This window comes from Micrasema longulum, unplaced genomic scaffold, assembly GCF_059751315.1.
Source record: "Micrasema longulum isolate JH-2025_06_02 unplaced genomic scaffold, ASM5975131v1 h1tg001533l, whole genome shotgun sequence".
Classification (NCBI taxonomy): domain Eukaryota; kingdom Metazoa; phylum Arthropoda; class Insecta; order Trichoptera; family Brachycentridae; genus Micrasema; species Micrasema longulum.
The window spans coordinates 415880-433489 of NW_028278716.1; the positions used below are offsets into that span (position 1 = coordinate 415880).

The window sequence follows — 17610 nt, forward strand, 5'->3', positions numbered from 1 at the left end:
TTCACCACGATTTTCAGTCATTTTCTACTACTACCATCACGTCATTGCCCAGTAGGGGAAGGCAGAGGTAAATAGACTAGAACACATTATCTATCTATCTATCCGGGCATACATTCCTAGCTTCTTCCACATTCATATATCTTGTCATACAGTCCTTCAGTTCTGCCTGCTTTTGACATGACCAGGCTTAAGATTTTTTCCTCGTTCCACGTTACCGGTAATTTTCGTCAAAAATGCCCGTTTTACCATTTTTTCGTCATCCATTCATTATGTATGACCAAAACATCTCAAAGACCTATTGTTAATTTATCAATTATACCTGACTCAGATTTACAATCTTGCCTGATTTCTTCATTCGTTTCATACATTGCTTTCTTACACATTTGTCTAAGAGATCGCATTTCGACTGCCAGTAATTTTCATTTTAAAAATCACGGAACTAAAACTACCATTAAAATGAAATTATATTTCTCTAGATTTTTCACTCATCTCAGCTTGCTGAACATGAAAATTTTCAAATAAAAAACTTAGGTTATTAAAAAGCCCACCCGAGTTTGCATATTAAGATTGTAAGGAGAATCCCTCCTCGCCAGGATACCATCCAGCCAATAAAACAAAAGGCGCCCTCTCTTGCTGGATGCAATAAACAAGGATTTGAGCAAATAATAAAGCCTACCGTATAAGAGTATCTCAAGGTATATAAACAAATGTGATAAGGGAACGAAATTTGAAGCAAGCTTTTGAGCAACTTGTGAGAGGAGGGGTCCTAGGAAAAATATTGGCGAAGGTAAATTTGAATTTAATGCTCAACATTTACAAGGGTCTTTTTCTTAAATTTAGACACGTAAGAGCTTTCACCACCCATAAACACATATATTATAATGTATGTTGATATACACTTAGTACCATGGGAGGTAAAAACTTCCTCACTTGTATGTGAAAATTGAGGTTTAAGAAGTAACTTTACCTATATAAGGAAGCAAAGTGAACTTACATACATTTCCAACTTTACAATGTTATATTTTACTACTTGGACACCGACATTTAAAGGGTTATTACCTTCATGAAATTAATATTCTCATTATAATGTCAAAATTGATCTGACAATAATTGCTTAAAAACTTTAAGATGATAAAAACAACTTAATCATCACCATTCCGCTGTTCACACCAAGTGGTGCATAAGGCACTGCACTTTTTTGGAATGATTTTTTAAAAATTTTAATAGACGTTTTTTTTATTTACATTATTAAAATTACAAATGGTTTGCATATACATAATTAATAATAATAACGTATCTACCTCTCTAATAGAGTAAAAACTCGTGTTTAGAGAGGGAGTTTATATTACGTTAATTTTTATTTTTTTATATATATATTTACTTTCTAAAACAGATTCCCTAAAATAAGTTACTATATTCTAAAAGATACACAATTTTTTACTGTATGAAGTTCAGGATAGGGTGGGTCTCATGTGTTTTTTTTTATTTTGATTGAAATGTTTTTATATTTGCCAATGATTCAAATATTTATTTCTGGAAGATTATTTAAGTTTTTTTTTCCCAACAAATGAATAATAATTTATAGCTGCAGTTGTATTACATCTGTGTAAAGTTAAATTACTTGGGAATCTAGAATTTTGAAAGTTAATGGGATTTTTTTCTTTGAATGTTTGTATTTTAGATGCTTTTTTAAAGATGTCATCAATTAAAAGTATATCTAGTTCTTTGAAAATTTAATTTGAAGGGTAAGTTCTAGACTTTTTAATAAAATTTTTGCTATGGTTTTTGGGCATTCAAAAGTGGAAAGATAAAGTTCCATCACTGGGGTCCCGCGCCGAAGGAAACAATTTATATAATTTTCATACCTACTGCAACGTATCTCGATCATCTGTTACATTTGGACATGGTGATCAGTATTACGATTCAAGTGCCAGTCTAGGAACAGCGAAATACTGCAATTTAGAACTAACTTTAAATCCAATATTTTACATCCGCTCTTCCAGGAATCGAACCTGGAAACTCGAGCATAGAAAGCGAATGCACAAACCACAAAACTACGAGAGCAGCCATCGAGTACTTGTCCAGGGTTCTGGTTCTATTTCACAGGAGCTGTATTCTCCTCCGCCCAGACACGACTACCAAAACCATTTTATTTTTTGACGAAACATAACTTACATAAATTGGTACAATTGAATTGATAAATTATTGAGGAAAATTGAGTGGAGATTAGTTTGACTCCTGTTTTACTGGCTGGTGTATTTCCCTAGTACACCTGAGGTTCCAGGTTGGATTCTCGATAGCATCGACGCGTCATATTAGTTTAATTCTCAGAGTAATAATTTTGCATAGAAGAAAATCGTTACATATTTTTGGTTAGCGACAACTTCACTCTGCTGGCGATTATTTTGTTTTATTTGACAACAGACGCGTTGAGGACGCTTTCGTCAGTGCGCTTGGCTTTGTTTGTAAATAACTTGGATATTTACTCGATACAATAAATAAAAAACAACAATGGTGAATTGCAGTATGTTTGGTTGCAGCAGTAGGAGAGTCAACGGTGTACATCTTTAAAAGTAATTACAATCCAAATTAATATCGATTTGGCAATTCTGGACCTGAGTATAGTCCGTCGTTTTGCTACGAACTGTAGCTTACTCAATACTTAATAATCATAGAATGGTTTTTCTACGTTTGGGCTGCTCTATAGCATGCGCATTTGGTTACGCCACATTGAATCCATGTGCACATATCTACCATATAAATATAGCACATTTGCTAGGATGAGGCGTTCGGATTTATTTACCACCTACGGGACCCTGGTTAAGATGTTGCATTTTGCCTACAGTGGGTACCTATATTGTTCCGGCATCAGAACAACAACTGAACTGGGCGTGTGTACATGTGATTTCTTATTTTCTCACCGCGATCGCAAAGAAGATATTTTGCGATCAATAACAATTAAATCCACTTCCTGACAACAAGATCGGATCTGATCCTGACTGCCCCGCGATAGAAGTACTAGCAATAAAGGTGCCAGAACCCAGAATAAGGTAGGTATTGCAGTCATTGTATTTAGGGTTCTGTAGCAAAGTGAATAAAGGATAACGCATCCCGCGAACCAGCAATTTTGAGCGTTCATCTGCTAACGGGCTAGTGGCGCGATCAGCATTATTACTCTGAGGTTTATTTGGTTTTTTCACTAACATATTTTATTGTCCCAGGAATAATGTTGCACGGTGTCAAAAGCGTACGCATCTTGCCTTTTATATTATTGGGTGTTAACATAAGCTCTGTCCTTTTTCCTAAGCGAAGAGAATAAGAGCACGCAAGGAAAAATAATTTTCAAAAAATTCGTCAATTCTTCTTCATTATTTTACAACAAATTAGTCGATAATTCATAGCATCTTCGCCGTACACTGCGCAAATATCGTTAGCAGCTTTATTCCCTTATTGAACGCGAATAGAAAGGGGTATCGAAAATGCTCTCTTTCATCTCCTTGACATTCCATTTTGAAGACTTGTCGTAAAATAAAACAATACATGTAACGTAAAAGCAAACACAATATCTTGGGGAGCAGAAAATATTATTTCGTATGACGCGTAGCCTTTATCATTTCGCTTTATTTTTGGTGCTTATTTTTTAAATTTGGGAAAAAACGGGAACAAATTATGTTAATACTTGATACAAATGTTAAGTGGGGGCTAGATTTATTTCATACTGTCCATGCGCTCTGTAGTAATCATCACTCTGTCGTGATCTCTCTGTGGTAATTTGTAGTAAGCACTGTTATCTAGCTCTTATATGTTAAAATTTAAATATATCATAATTGGAAACGAGGAACTAGAAACCCAATCGTTCATTCACTCTGTAGCTGCAAAACGTGCTGGGATATTTGTTTACTGTACAGCACCCTTGAGGTGATTTTCACAAATATAGCGCTATATTAATTATCCAACTATAATAGTTATAATATATGCTAATACGCCGCGACTAGATTACCAATGTAATGACCATTATGGACAATACCCAACAGTTTAGTTGCACCCAGCAAATATTGAAATAGTTGTTTTAAGTTTAAGTAAAAGTATTATTTTACGTGGACAAACTTAAATCTGTAACCTGAAGAATTTATCGCGTAAAACAAAATGCAAAAATATACCAAAAAGGCGCCAAATAATTTAAGGATTGTCCGAGAATAATTGCCTCCAGATAAAAATGTCTGCTTCCTAAATACGAAAAAAAAGATTTTTTAAAAAAAGAACTCTCGTTAACTTTTCGCGAGTAGATGAAATAATATTATAAAAATTGCCGCTAGATTGAGAGATTGCAGAGAAAATAACATGGTTATCTCTACCCCACGCAGTCGGCTGCATCATAGAACATAGTTCGTATGTAAACAAAAAAATAAAGATATTTGTTAGTAGCGCCACATTTGTCATTTTATTTCTCGTTAAGCACCGCGTAATGCCTATTCTTGGTGATATATTCAAACTCCCCTGGGAGGGGGTGACTTCCTCCCCTCACAAATCAAGAAATATGATATTAAAGGGTAGATGTTTTACTGAGTTCTAATGCTAACGATTATCAATAAACGAATTATTAATAAAACACGAAGCGTAGAGACGTAAAACTTTTATGATGGAATTTATATTTATGTTTTCAGGGTAGATTAGGAAAAACATATTAAACTTTTTTAAACATTCAAGTTTGTTTGTGATAATTCTGGTTGGAAGTTCATTGCAATTTATTAATAAAAAACAGGAACAGTGCCTTTTTTTCTTTACGGTGCTCTTGACATCATGACTGTGACCTGTGAAAAATCTCTCAAAAAAGATACACATATACGCATGAAATCTCCCGGCCCGTCTGAACCCACCCCACACCCGCGCAGTCCAGTGACCTTGTCCATGTATCTTAAAATTCGAATTTTAAATAGCACGAAGTCGTTAGTCGTTACCGTTATAAAATAACACAAAAACTGAAGGTGTTTCAACAAGAGAGACGCAAATTAAACTAAAACAGTGTCATAACTAGTTGTAACCTTTGAAACATTTTTAAAAAATGGAGAAAACTTCACCATTTTAAATAACATGCTCAAAGAAACCCATATTACTAGAGTGTTAATTTTTACTTTTTTGACCCATCCATCCCAACTCAATACAATATAATCGGAATTTGCATACAGCAATAAGGCACTTAAGCGGACAATTTCTTTAAAACGCCACTCTGCCGTTTGTATAAAAGGAATGCTAAGTTTACCAAATGACTTAATTTGAGTTTAAGCTACATAAAGTAAAAAAGCTCGTCCAATTTCCATGTTTATTTTACATTGAAAATCTCTTGTTTATACAATTAAGTGTGGGTTGTTTATTATAAATGTTAAATAGTTAATAATTAAATACATATAATGCGCATAAACCATAATTATAGGTAAAAATTAAATGACTTTTTGTGGGTTAAAGGGGCTTTATTTTCATTTAATATACGTTTTAATTTAAAAAAATATTAATTTTACTCCATAAAATAAGTTTCCCATAAAATGCATTAAATGATTTTAAAAATTAAAAATTGATTTGGAAAATTAGTAAATTTTGTTTTCTTAATTATCTAAAATTAAGCAGTGGTAAAAACCTTCATATTTTTAATATTTTATTTTTATTCATATCATAATTTTATTCAATTCGCTAAGTGAAATGGGAAGCCAGAAAACATATTTTACTTATACTTACTCATAGTACTTCAAGTGAGATTTTTTTGGGGGAGGAAGTCGCCAACTGCACTAAACTATTATTTTTTAAACGTCTTCACGAAACAGCTTAATTTGTGAAACGGTAACTGTTATAGCTATTTGTAGAAAATCGAAATGCCCAACTTTAATCTGCACTACAGAAACTACATCTAAAAGTTTCGGAAAAGTTCATTCTAGCAAGGTGTTTATTCAAAAGACGAGTTATACTTAAATACACACATTTGGTATAACCAGTGACCGGTTTTATCGCTTTCGAAATATTTTCGAGACTGGTTTCTTTGTTATAAAATAAAATCTTTTTATGCAAAAACAGTCAAGATAAAGAATAAATATATACACAACATTAAAATAAAATGGTTGCAAAAGTGTACTTTTTCAGTAATAAATTTAAAAACATAAAATAAATAAATAATAAGTAAATGAAATTATGCGGTAGTAATTGAATTTAATTATTTTTGACCAAAGAACCTTTTACAAAGTGTTACTAGATATTAAGAACCGTTTACAAAGTGTTACTAGATATTATAATGTTATTTTAATAAGTCTTAATTAGTTCATTGTTGTGGCTCTTATTTTATTTACTTCTTGATTATTCCACCACGGTAATAAATTTACTAATGAGGAAGTTAATCGTTTTTTTTATGTTTGTTAATACACCATCAAACTAAGCAAAAAAAATATTGTGTATTTTTATATATCGTATGATCAGCGCTATGTTTTTAAAATTCAGTATTCTGAGTTCTGTCGGTAAACTGTGTGGGAAAATAAAATTAAAATTGAGAGAGTAAGACAAGTGATGAAAGATAAAGTGTGGGACGTGCAAGGAGCCTTTATAAGTTGACGAGGATGCACGAATCAAATTGTTGCGCTACGAATGCTAACGGAGAAGTTTTTGGCAAAAAGTCAGAAACTGTTCTGCTCATTTGTTGATTTGCAAAAAGCGTATGATAAAGTAGATATAATGAAATTGTGAGGCGTGTTGGAAAAGTGTGGAGTAAACAATGAACTAATGGACTAAAACCTATCAAATCTTATATATCAACAAAAAAATCAAAGTAAATTTAAAGAAATGTTTTGAACAAGTGTAAAAACTGCATTTAATTTGAATAAGTATGAATGTATTATTAATGTCTTTTTTTTTTATATCCTACCAGTTTTTTTTTCTCATGTACTCGTATATTTCAAATTATATAAATTCTTATAAATAAACAACTATATCAGTGTAAGTCACTCTCCAAGCACAAGAGTTAGTCTTTTTTTTTGAGAGTTACAGTTATAACATTTACTAGATATATAAAAGTAGATTCGTATAGAATAAAAAAAACATATACCATTTATGAAATATATTAATAAAAAAAAATATTAAATAAGCAATAAACTGATACGTGCAGTATCATCTCTCTATGAGGAGAGTTCAGCGTGTGTAAGAGTAAATGGGGGATTCACATCTTGGTTTGCGATCTCAAAAAGCGTGACACAGGGATGTGTAATGTTAACATGGTTGTTTAACCTATACATGGATAATTGTATGAAAGAGATAGAATATATGGGTATTGAAGCAAAAATTGACTACTTTTCAGTAAGCTGCTTGTTGTACGCTGATAATGCAATTTTTTTAGCAAGCAGCAAGGAAGATTTGCAACAAATAGTCTCTGGAATGTATGATGTATGCCTGGAGAGCGAATTGGTGATGAATGAAAGTAAGTCATGAGTGATGGTATTTGAAAGAGAAAGAGAGGTTAAGGATTACATAATAAATGTTAACAACGATCGTCTTGAACAAGTAGAAGAATTGGTGTATCTGGGAAGCATGTTTTCAAGAGATGAAAGATTAGAAAAAAAATTGAAAGGAGAGTGAATGCGGGCAACACAATGAACAGCGCACTAAGCACAGTAATTGTTCATAAAAATATGTCAATCGAAGCTAAACTGGCAGTGCACAACGGTGTTTAAGTCCCAACACCTATGAATGGAACTGGTAGAGGAAAGATGAAAGCCGAATAATCGCGATCAAAATCCGATCTCTTAGATGAATGTGCGGGAAATCAACGTATGACAGGGTTACGAAAGATGAAATCAGGCGAGAGTGCAAATCTGAGTCAAGTATAATTGATAAGATTAAGAGAGGGTGTCTGAGATGGTTTTGTCATATAGAACGAATAGATGACGGAAGAATGATAAAACAGGTATATATGGCAAGAATGAACGGTAACGTGGAACGAGGACGGCCAAGGAAGACATCACATGATCAGATAAACCAAAATCTTAAGTCTGGTCATGTCAAAAGCAGGCTGAACCGAAGGGCATGTATGCAAGATGTATGAATGTGAAAGAAGCTAGAAATGTGTGCCAGGATAGACGTGTGTAGGGGCCTATTCTCTCTGTCTACCCCTACGAGGAAATGGCGTGATGGTAGTGGTAGTAGTAGTAGTTATAATTTGTAAATTACTCCGCACGTGACGTCGCAAGTTCTCGCCGGAGAATTTTGCTGATTGTCGAGTTGGTTTCCCGGAAGCCGTAAATCTATCGTATCACACTATCATTGGTTCATTCCAAAGAACTTGTGGCGTAGTTTGAAGTATTTCATTTTTATTATAATTGTTTTTATTATTATTTTTATACGTTTTCGAGAAACTTCGCGGTACAATTAAATGCTCTAACTTTTACCGCATGTAAGATTTTTTACATCCAATTTCCCGTAGCACTGACATTCCTCATTACTGCTTAATATTTTACTTTTCAGACGTCTTAACTAACGATCATAAAGGTAGGATTACATTGTTGTGTCGTATCGTAGCGTGATGTGTTGGGGAGCTATCAGGGCCTCGATTATGATGGGAAGATAAAGACGTCATACCTTAACCTTGACGGTATAGTTGAAGATAAATTCCCTCTAGCGATTATAAAGATATACTACCAATCTCCCCACCTTTAAGTTTTGGGTAGGTAGATCGATATGAATCAAGGGTAAGCGTACATCACGGTACATATATCTACGCTCTAAAATGACATAGTTTCAGTATTACGTCATAGTTGTAGATAAAAGTCTCCCGACCGACTACAAAGGTATAGTATCGATACCCCCACCATCAAGTTTTGATTTAAGTACATCATTTTATACCGACGAGTCTAGAACCCCTCAATGCGTTTATCTACGCATTTAAAGTGTCAAAAATTTTGTTCCACCGAGCAATTTTTCCTTTCATTATAATCTATTAAATTTTTTTATCGTTTTGAGGGTGGCAATTTTTTTCTCAAAAGCCTATTAAAAATATGAGAGAGAAATAAGTAAGTTTTGAAGTCGAATTAAATTCCGACATAACTGTCACTTTAATAAAACGAACGCCTAGATGTGGAAATAATGTCGCTTGGTTCTCTCCTATTAAAAAAAGGAGTATCTAGGCGTCAGACTATTATATTTCTTCCATCTGTTTTACTATTTTTCCGAGTGTTTGTATCGAGAAGTAATAGGAGCCGGCTTTGTAGTCGATAGGTACAGATCGGTAGATACATACAAACGATCGTTAAGTGTACCGTCTAGGTGATTTCCAAAAGTCATGCAAAATTCATGTTCAAGCGAGCATTTTTTGCTTTATTTGAGATTTATTGAAGTTTGTAATTGCATTGAAGTAAGCATTTTTTATTACGGAAGCCTATTTAAAATAAAAATGAGAACTATTTTAAATGTTAATAACGTAAGGAACGCGGACTAATTGTTTGCGGTCATTCCATTGGCTTGTTTTGATCATATGATGTCAATATGACAAGTAGGTAGAACATACCGGGCTAAGATACAGATAGTACAGAAGTTAAGTATACCGTCTCGATATATCCAGATGAATATAGCGTTCATAATCGAGACACTGGTGCATATTGCTTCGTGGCGCCACGACACACCACACTAGAGCAATGCATTGCGGTACATGCAATATTTATAAAAGCGATATGCGCCAGATAGATTTCTGGTTTCCGGAAAGCCAACTCACTAATCAGCAGAACTCACTGACAACACACTTATGACGTCACTCGCAGAGTAATTTCAAAATTAAAAAAAAATCATTGCGCTTATAATACGATACGTAAAATTATTTTTTACATTGTTCAGTTTGATAGCCTTTTATAAACAATTTTTTTTTTAATCATTGAACTTCTTCATTGTTAAAAATTATTTTGATAATTACGATGATCTTTAATAATAAAATTTCACTCGGTCCTACCGAACTAATTTAAATGTTTACATTGCAACTGGCGTAACTCATCTGTTAACTGATATCCATTTAATAACTTCGAGACTTTGGTGTTTAAAAAAAAATTCTTTACATTGTTAAAACCTCAGAGTAATAATGCGTGAATCTATAGAGAAGCCCTATCACTTTGTTTCATAGAACGGAAGCGATGTTGGTTTGTTGCTTAGCAACAAATTGGCGACAATTTTGTTTTGTTTGACAACATAAACATAACGGTTCGATCGGATGCTTTTGTACCTATGCTTAGCTTTGTTTGTAAATAACTTGGATATTTACGTTATAATAAATCAAAATCGACTAAAGTAAATTGCAGTATGTTTGGTTGCAGCAGTAGGAGCGTCAAAGGTGTTGTTAAAGGAGACAGTTTTCACAGGTAATTAATTTCGAATATTTTCCCATTATTAGCATTGATTTTTGGCATTTATTGTCCCGACAAGTGTATTATGTTGCTTAAAGACTTTCCTTATAACAAAAAATTTACTTCAGACACTATTTTTTCTCAATTTAGATAGGAGATAAATTTGTAAATTAAAGTATGTTTACTGTTGATAATTACAGTTGATTATGAGCAATATGTCAGGGCCGCACTAAGCATCCATATAAAGTTTGAGTTTTTATCGAGTAGAGGTCGATTCAAATTTGACTCGAAAAATAGCAATGTTAACCTTAAAATCGCATCTAAAATGACGTGTCCAAATTTCAGACCGCTACAACTCGCCGTTTCGGAGGTGTGACGGACAAACAAACAAACTCAACACAGGACTTTGGTTCCATGCAGTTAGGATTTGTGTCTTAATAAATGTAACATAAGTATATTGTGAATAAAATGAATAAATAAATAAAAAATAAACACACGTTGTATTTTCAGTTTTATAAAATAAATATAGGTGGATTATAGAAAAATAAATTGGTATAACCCTGCAATAATAAATACACAGGTACATGTATAAAAGTATTTACAATGCAAATTAATATGCATTTGGCCATTCTCGAGCTGAGTATGGCCCATTGTTTTGCTGCGAACTGTAGCTAAATTAATACCCAATAGTCATACAATGGTTTTCTTACGTTTGAGCTCCTCTATAGCTTGGCGCATTATTACTCTGAGGTTAAAACAATGCTAAATATAATAAATTAAATGTATCTTTTTTCAATTATTTCGATTCGCATTTATGAAAAATAAATATTTGCGTTCTTATGATTTTAGAACCCACATATTTCAATTTTAGCGCCATTTTTTTTTTAGTCGAACCGTATTAGAAAATATGCAAAAAGTTTTGGTTGAGCTGGATTCGAACCTCAGACCTCCTGATCTGGATTCCGCGATACTCTTCACGGGACCACAGCGTTAATGAAATGATTTACTGTGAGCACTATTTTTTTAATTAGAGTACATTCACTTCTTTTGCATGAAATTTATGTATTTTCGCATCCCTTGTATTTTCCGAAGCGTTTAGGGAATTATTGATAAAGGATACGGTCGTCTCGGAAGGTCAGAAGGCCGGAAGGCCGGAAGAAGATGTGACCAGTCACGTGTTTCATTTACTTCAGAACCTTCGGCAGAAGATTCCTTATCCAACGTGAAGATAAAATCGACAATTTATTCATTTAGTTCTGTAGAATCTACGCACCGCGCGCCATAGTAACTTTTACACTTTATACCAAATACTAAGAGTTAAAAAGCAAAGCGATACAGAAAAGGAAGAGTAGATACGAAGAAAGAAGAAGTCTACAAAGATAATGACTAAACTAGTGAAAATAATTTCAACGTATTAATTTCTACAATGAAAAAGCCACGACTTCTCATGACCAGTCATGACCAGTAATTGTAATTTCAAAGCATTTATTTATTTAAATAGAATCCTCCGAGGTATATTATACTTGTAGGATTTCGGTAGTTGAGAGGGTTGGAGTTCCTACCCCAGTTAGAGATTGACAGAGAAGACACGAGATTGCTGTTAAATGCGTATTTATTGCATGTTGAATAAATATACTCGTATGACACCGTGTTGTGGAGCGCGAGGGTAATGGCGATGAGGAGTTGAGAAGACTGCACTTGAACTACATGCTGGAGCTGAGTGAACTGAACTGGCTCACTGAATTGACCTGCGTTCTGTGGTCTCTTTATAGGCGCTGCCTTTGTAGTTTATTTCTTCATGGTAGGAATGATGTGAATGTCCTGCATAACGATGATCCCGATTTCATGTGCAATACTGATACAGTTGCATCAAATGTGATATTAAATTCTGTGGAAAATGACGACATTGCTTTTTTCGGTCATCGCCCTATTTCGAGTGAAACGTTTTAGCTCGTGTATCAAATATTTCAATTTTGGGAGCCATTTTCAACGAATTGTAAATAACTCGCAACTAAAAAATTACAAACAATTTGGACTAAAAAGATAGAATGAGAAAATGCTGGACTCGTATTTTAGTTTAGTAAAAAAAAACTCTAGCCGCTAAAAATATACAAATTTAAAAGAAGTGTGCGTAACGTTCTAGAAAACCTATAAAATGGCGATAACAATGATTTCCATCATATTATTTGCAACAAAAAAAATCTTTGCAATACAGCTACAGAGTTAAGCAATAATATAAAGACTCGTGTAACCAAACAGGAAAATGCTTTTACAAAAAATAGTCGGTTCAGTATACATATTTTAGTACACGGAAGATTAAACGGGGAATAGTAGAGGGATGAGAGGCTTTAGCGCCACCTGGAGGCATGTTGGCCCTACCAAAAGTAATTCAGTTTTATCGGTATCACTGTATGCAGGCAGGCCATTTCTTTCCCAAAGAGATCCTCTATTAATATTTAAGCTATTGTTCATTCCGTGGAACCTACTGTTATGGCACCATCCCGGGGTTCTAAAACGCCCGCTCCGAATTGAGACTTATTCACACTTTTACGAGGATAAAGTTTTCCCACGAATTATCCTAGTATTAACTAAGTATTAAAAAACACTCGGTAAATACTAGGATATTAAATATATCGCAAAGTTTATTTGTCACGATAAAAATTAATACAAAAAATCAACTCGTGTGAGGAAAAATAAGATGAACAGGCGGGAGTTATGTGCGGTATAGTTAACTTATTTACATCCTATATTTGGTTTTACGTCCTTTTTTGTTTAGTTTTTAGTGGCCAATAATTAAAACTAGTTAACACTTTATTTACAGAGAATTCGTTATATATATTAAATTTATCTAATTAATAATAATATTTTTAAATAAACTCCTTTTCAAAAAAAAAGTTATTAATATAAACATTGCAAAATATTTCGTTTGAAAGTTTTTTCAAAAAAGCAACTTATAATTACTCTCAGTTTTATTTGGATGCTGAAAACTGGTAACACTTCTGATTTTTATCCGATTACGTGATTGGCCGGCAGATATCACGCAATTCATTTGTTTACTCCGAACTTCTAGTATATTAGTAGGTAGGTACGCAGTTTAGTCTAAACCAAAATATTTTATATAAATTTACATAATTTAAAATAAAATCAAATACTTAATCATAAATACATTACCTTGAGAAATTAGTCGCGAACTGGTTATAAATGAACACTTTATGATGGAACGGTCTGGCAAGTCCCTTGTTAGCCAAACGAATAAGGTCTGTTTTATTATTCGGAAACCGAACTCTTTCGTCTAGTTCGTAAGTTGGCACTACATACGCGCATAAACCCTTGCACCTGGCGTGACGGAGGAAGTTATCCAGTGAGTGCGTCAACCCCCCGCTGGGAATGATGTCCACATCCGTCAAAAAAACAAACGAACTTTGGCAGTTCCTCCGCGCCAAATTCCTTAAGTGATTCTGCGGATAAGGATGCTTCAGCCGCCACTTCGTCGTGTCTGGCAGACGGAACTTTAACAAATGGTTCAACGTCGCATCTGGCTTAGAGCAATCAAAACCGGTCGGATCTGGAGTCGACGATGTGGCAAAAGAGAAATGAGCAAGTTTGGCTGCAGGTATTGCCAAGTGGAAAGAAACCCTCGCCTTTACTACTGGATAGCATCGTCTTAGGTAACTTATGTATACCTTTAGAATAGCTAATTCTTCAGCAGCTGCGAATACCGCCGCCGATATGGGTCCTGTCCACCTGTAGGCCACCTGGGCCATGGAAGATAATCTTTCTAAAGAGCTCTGGGTGGCAAGGCACACTTTGAACTGTTCGGAAAGCGTGGTAAACTGTTCTCCTACTACGGCAAAGTCGAACATCTTGAAGTTACGCGTGGAATCCCATCTTCCGAGTCCCAGATTCAAATCGACAAATACGTTGTCCTCTGTTTGGTTGAAAAGGCGTTGCTCGTAGATATCTATACACGGAAGAGGGGGTGGGGCTGTGGGCGGGTTGGGAGGGGGCAGCTGTCGGGGCGCGGGCTGGGGAGGCCCGGGCAGCTGGGGGGAGGTCTCGTGGGAGCACTCCGTGTGTAGAAGGCGAACTGTCAGCAATATATTTGACACCGTTAACACCAGAACACTTGCTAGGCTCAAGTTCCATATACGACACCAGCTGACCTGAAATAATAAAAAAAATATTAGAAACTTAAAAAGGTTGTGCGTAACTAACGTTGTTTCTAGATTTAGGATTTCAAAACATCATTCCTACCTACATGGTACATTATATTAGGATATCTAAACTCAACCGGCTTTTGATAGAAAATATGAAGGCTTTGATGACTCGAAGTTTATGATTTGATCTAGCGAGAAATATTTATTAGATATTTCAAAATATACCAAATGTTTTATAACAGCATAAACAAATATATTCTGATTTTATGATTGTTGTTATTGTTGTTAACTTATAAATCTATCAAAATAAATATTTATTAATTTATTTTGACAAAAACGTCTACTTTTACATTATTACTTAACGTTCGCCGATATTAAAAATTTTGAAAAGTTATATTTTTGAAAAGTAAAACGCAATATACATTTGTATGATTTTCGAGTTTAATGAACATATGACATTTATTGGATATTGTTCAAACTAAAATAAAACAATCGGTCTCTTTAATTAATTCTTCTCGCCTTGATTTGAATGGCAGATTTTATCTGGGAATTCTGCTTAAGATGACATACTTTTTTTGAAAGCAGAAAAATCGTATTTTTGACAATTATTTTCATGACAAACTTCAAAATAACATGTACAATTTATTTGGTTTTATAATAAGAATATCTACCTTAGAATTACAATAAATTTTTTTTTTTAAAACAAAACGTTTCCGATGTTCTTAAGATGACATATCCGTCTAAGATGACATACTATTTTTCTTTGCATAACTAACAGGTAAAAAAATTAGTATGTGCACAATGTGTGGAAAAAAAATAGTATGTGCACAATCTTGCACATAATATGGAAGTTTAGCGTTTTTTTGTTTGTTAATAGACTATTTAACTGAACCAAACCTTTATTATTATTTTCATGTATCGTATTATCAGCGCAATGATTTTTTTAAGTTTTGTTTTTCTGCAATTGATCCACGTGTGACGTTTCAGGTTCTCTTCAGCTTCTTCTTGGTTAGTTCTGCTGATCGGCCCATTGACGATAAGTAAACCGGAAATCTTGCACAACTCTCTTATCGTTTTTTTATTCATATGAACTAGTGACGTCGTTCAAAAGAGTTCGTTTCTATTAAAATATTTTTTAACATCTTTTTTCGTATATTTTCAAGAAACTTTTTCATATGATTTAATTTTCTAATTTATACCGCGCGTTAGAAAACATTTTTTGTATCCAATTTCTCGTAGGGTTGAATTTCCCCATTGATTGAAAAACTCTATCTCACAAATCTTTTTAAAAGTTTATTTAAAAATCAACAACATTCTTCCCCTTTTTGATTTTACCAAATGTTTCCATTTCTAGACTTTTTTATTTTAACCGTAAACAATCGTGTTAAAAATGAGAAAGGTCACTTATAGACTGCTAGTTACAACTTGCGATCCTGATTATATTCTAGTGTTTTTTAATGATCTTTTAATTATCTTAATGCTGTTTTTGGCATTGGTGAGAGTTCATTAAGTGCTTTAGGTAATTTTAGTCACCTTAGAAATAATACCTGCATTTTATTTTCTGTGACATTTATTTACACCAAGAAGTCTAGAGGATGATCGATTTTAGTTGCTAGGCATCATAAAAAAATAATAACTGTATAAAATTAACCTGGTATAAAGTTACGCTTAAGCACATAGGTAGAAAAAGAATGGTATTCTCATCCTTATTCTGCCACTATGCCTAGGCATAACTTCATACCAAGTTTATAAGTAAGGCCCTGGGTGCCTGTGGCTGGTGTGTAAGACATAAATGCATGTGTTCCAAAGCGAAACGTTAAAGGAACAAGGGAAAAGGAAAGAATAAGACAGAAAAAAACATAAATTATTCCTACTTTTGTAAGATAATATGGGATGTCATCTCAGACTCTGCCGTCTTGCCCAGAAACGAATAAAAAACATAATAAGGATGATGTTCTAGAAATATTTTGACACTAGCCATATATCTATTCTACACTCCTAAGAGTAAGATCCAGTAACATCAATAGTATAAAAAACACAAACCTGATGTATGATATTCGCCTAAAAGTGATACGCAAAAATTAATATTTTCAAAGTGATAATGACAAAAACCCAACCTACGTAACGCATTTACGTACAATGTCCGCCCCGTATGTTCGTTAATAATAATTGCTAAAAGCGTTATATGCATGCATTGTTTGAACTTATTCCAAGGTTCTTACGACGGTTCAATATAATATTTTACTGGTTTGCCATCTTATCGAGTATGTCACATTAAACGGAATTCCTCTACATTATTATTTATCATATAATTATTCTTTTGGAAAATTATTATGTATAAATCAAAAAACTATCCTGCTTTTATAGAAAAATATGTGATTTTTGTTAAAGAAATATTGTATATTTTTTTCTCGAGCATCGATAAAAAAATTAACTGTAGGTACTGACTGCGGTATATTTTAGATGCTTTACAAAAAAAAAGCCTTTTTTTTTTTTGCAAGTTTGACATAAAATTTTGTCTTTTATAATTTACATATTGTATTGAACTTATTTAAATTATATCCATTGAATATATATCTGTTGATGCTATAATAAGTCAAGAACATTTTGTTTATTTTTATATATTAGAATATTATGTTTTTGTTTAAAAATGCCCACATTATAGGCTTTTTTTAAATGGCTTGTTCTTAAAATGTGTCCAAAATACCTTTATCATGGTGGGGGACTTGGAATGTACAAATTTGATTTTAATTTATTTTCCTATTAACTTAAAATTATATTATAAGTATGTGAATATAGTAAAAATATTTTTTTTGTCAAATCACTATTTTAAATATTCTTTATTTCACTTCGTAAACACAAGTAAACCCCATTTTGGTAATAAAACATTTATTTGAATTCATAAAACATTTTTTAAAAATCCAAGTTTAATTTCGCTTAAATATTGTTACATTTCATTTTATTTTATTGAAAATATTACCTACCTAACAGCGTAGTTACGTACAATATTGGTAAATAACTTTTTTCAACAGAAGGCATATTTAGCCGAAACAAAGTATTTGTTTCCACAGATTCCGTTATGTTTATAATATTATTTC

General features: G+C 33.3%; 1 protein-coding gene across 1 annotated transcript in view; it reads right to left on the minus strand.

The window, feature by feature from the left end:
• The window catches only part of LOC148274997 (beta-1,4-glucuronyltransferase 1), a 200997-nt gene that overhangs the window by 182692 nt on the left and 695 nt on the right, over nucleotides 1-17610 (minus strand). Inside the window, exon 2 of the mRNA XM_088236287.1 lies at nucleotides 13527-14518. Coding sequence (XP_088092413.1) covers nucleotides 13527-14518 — 992 coding nt within the window. The remainder of the gene's footprint in view (nucleotides 1-13526; nucleotides 14519-17610) is intronic.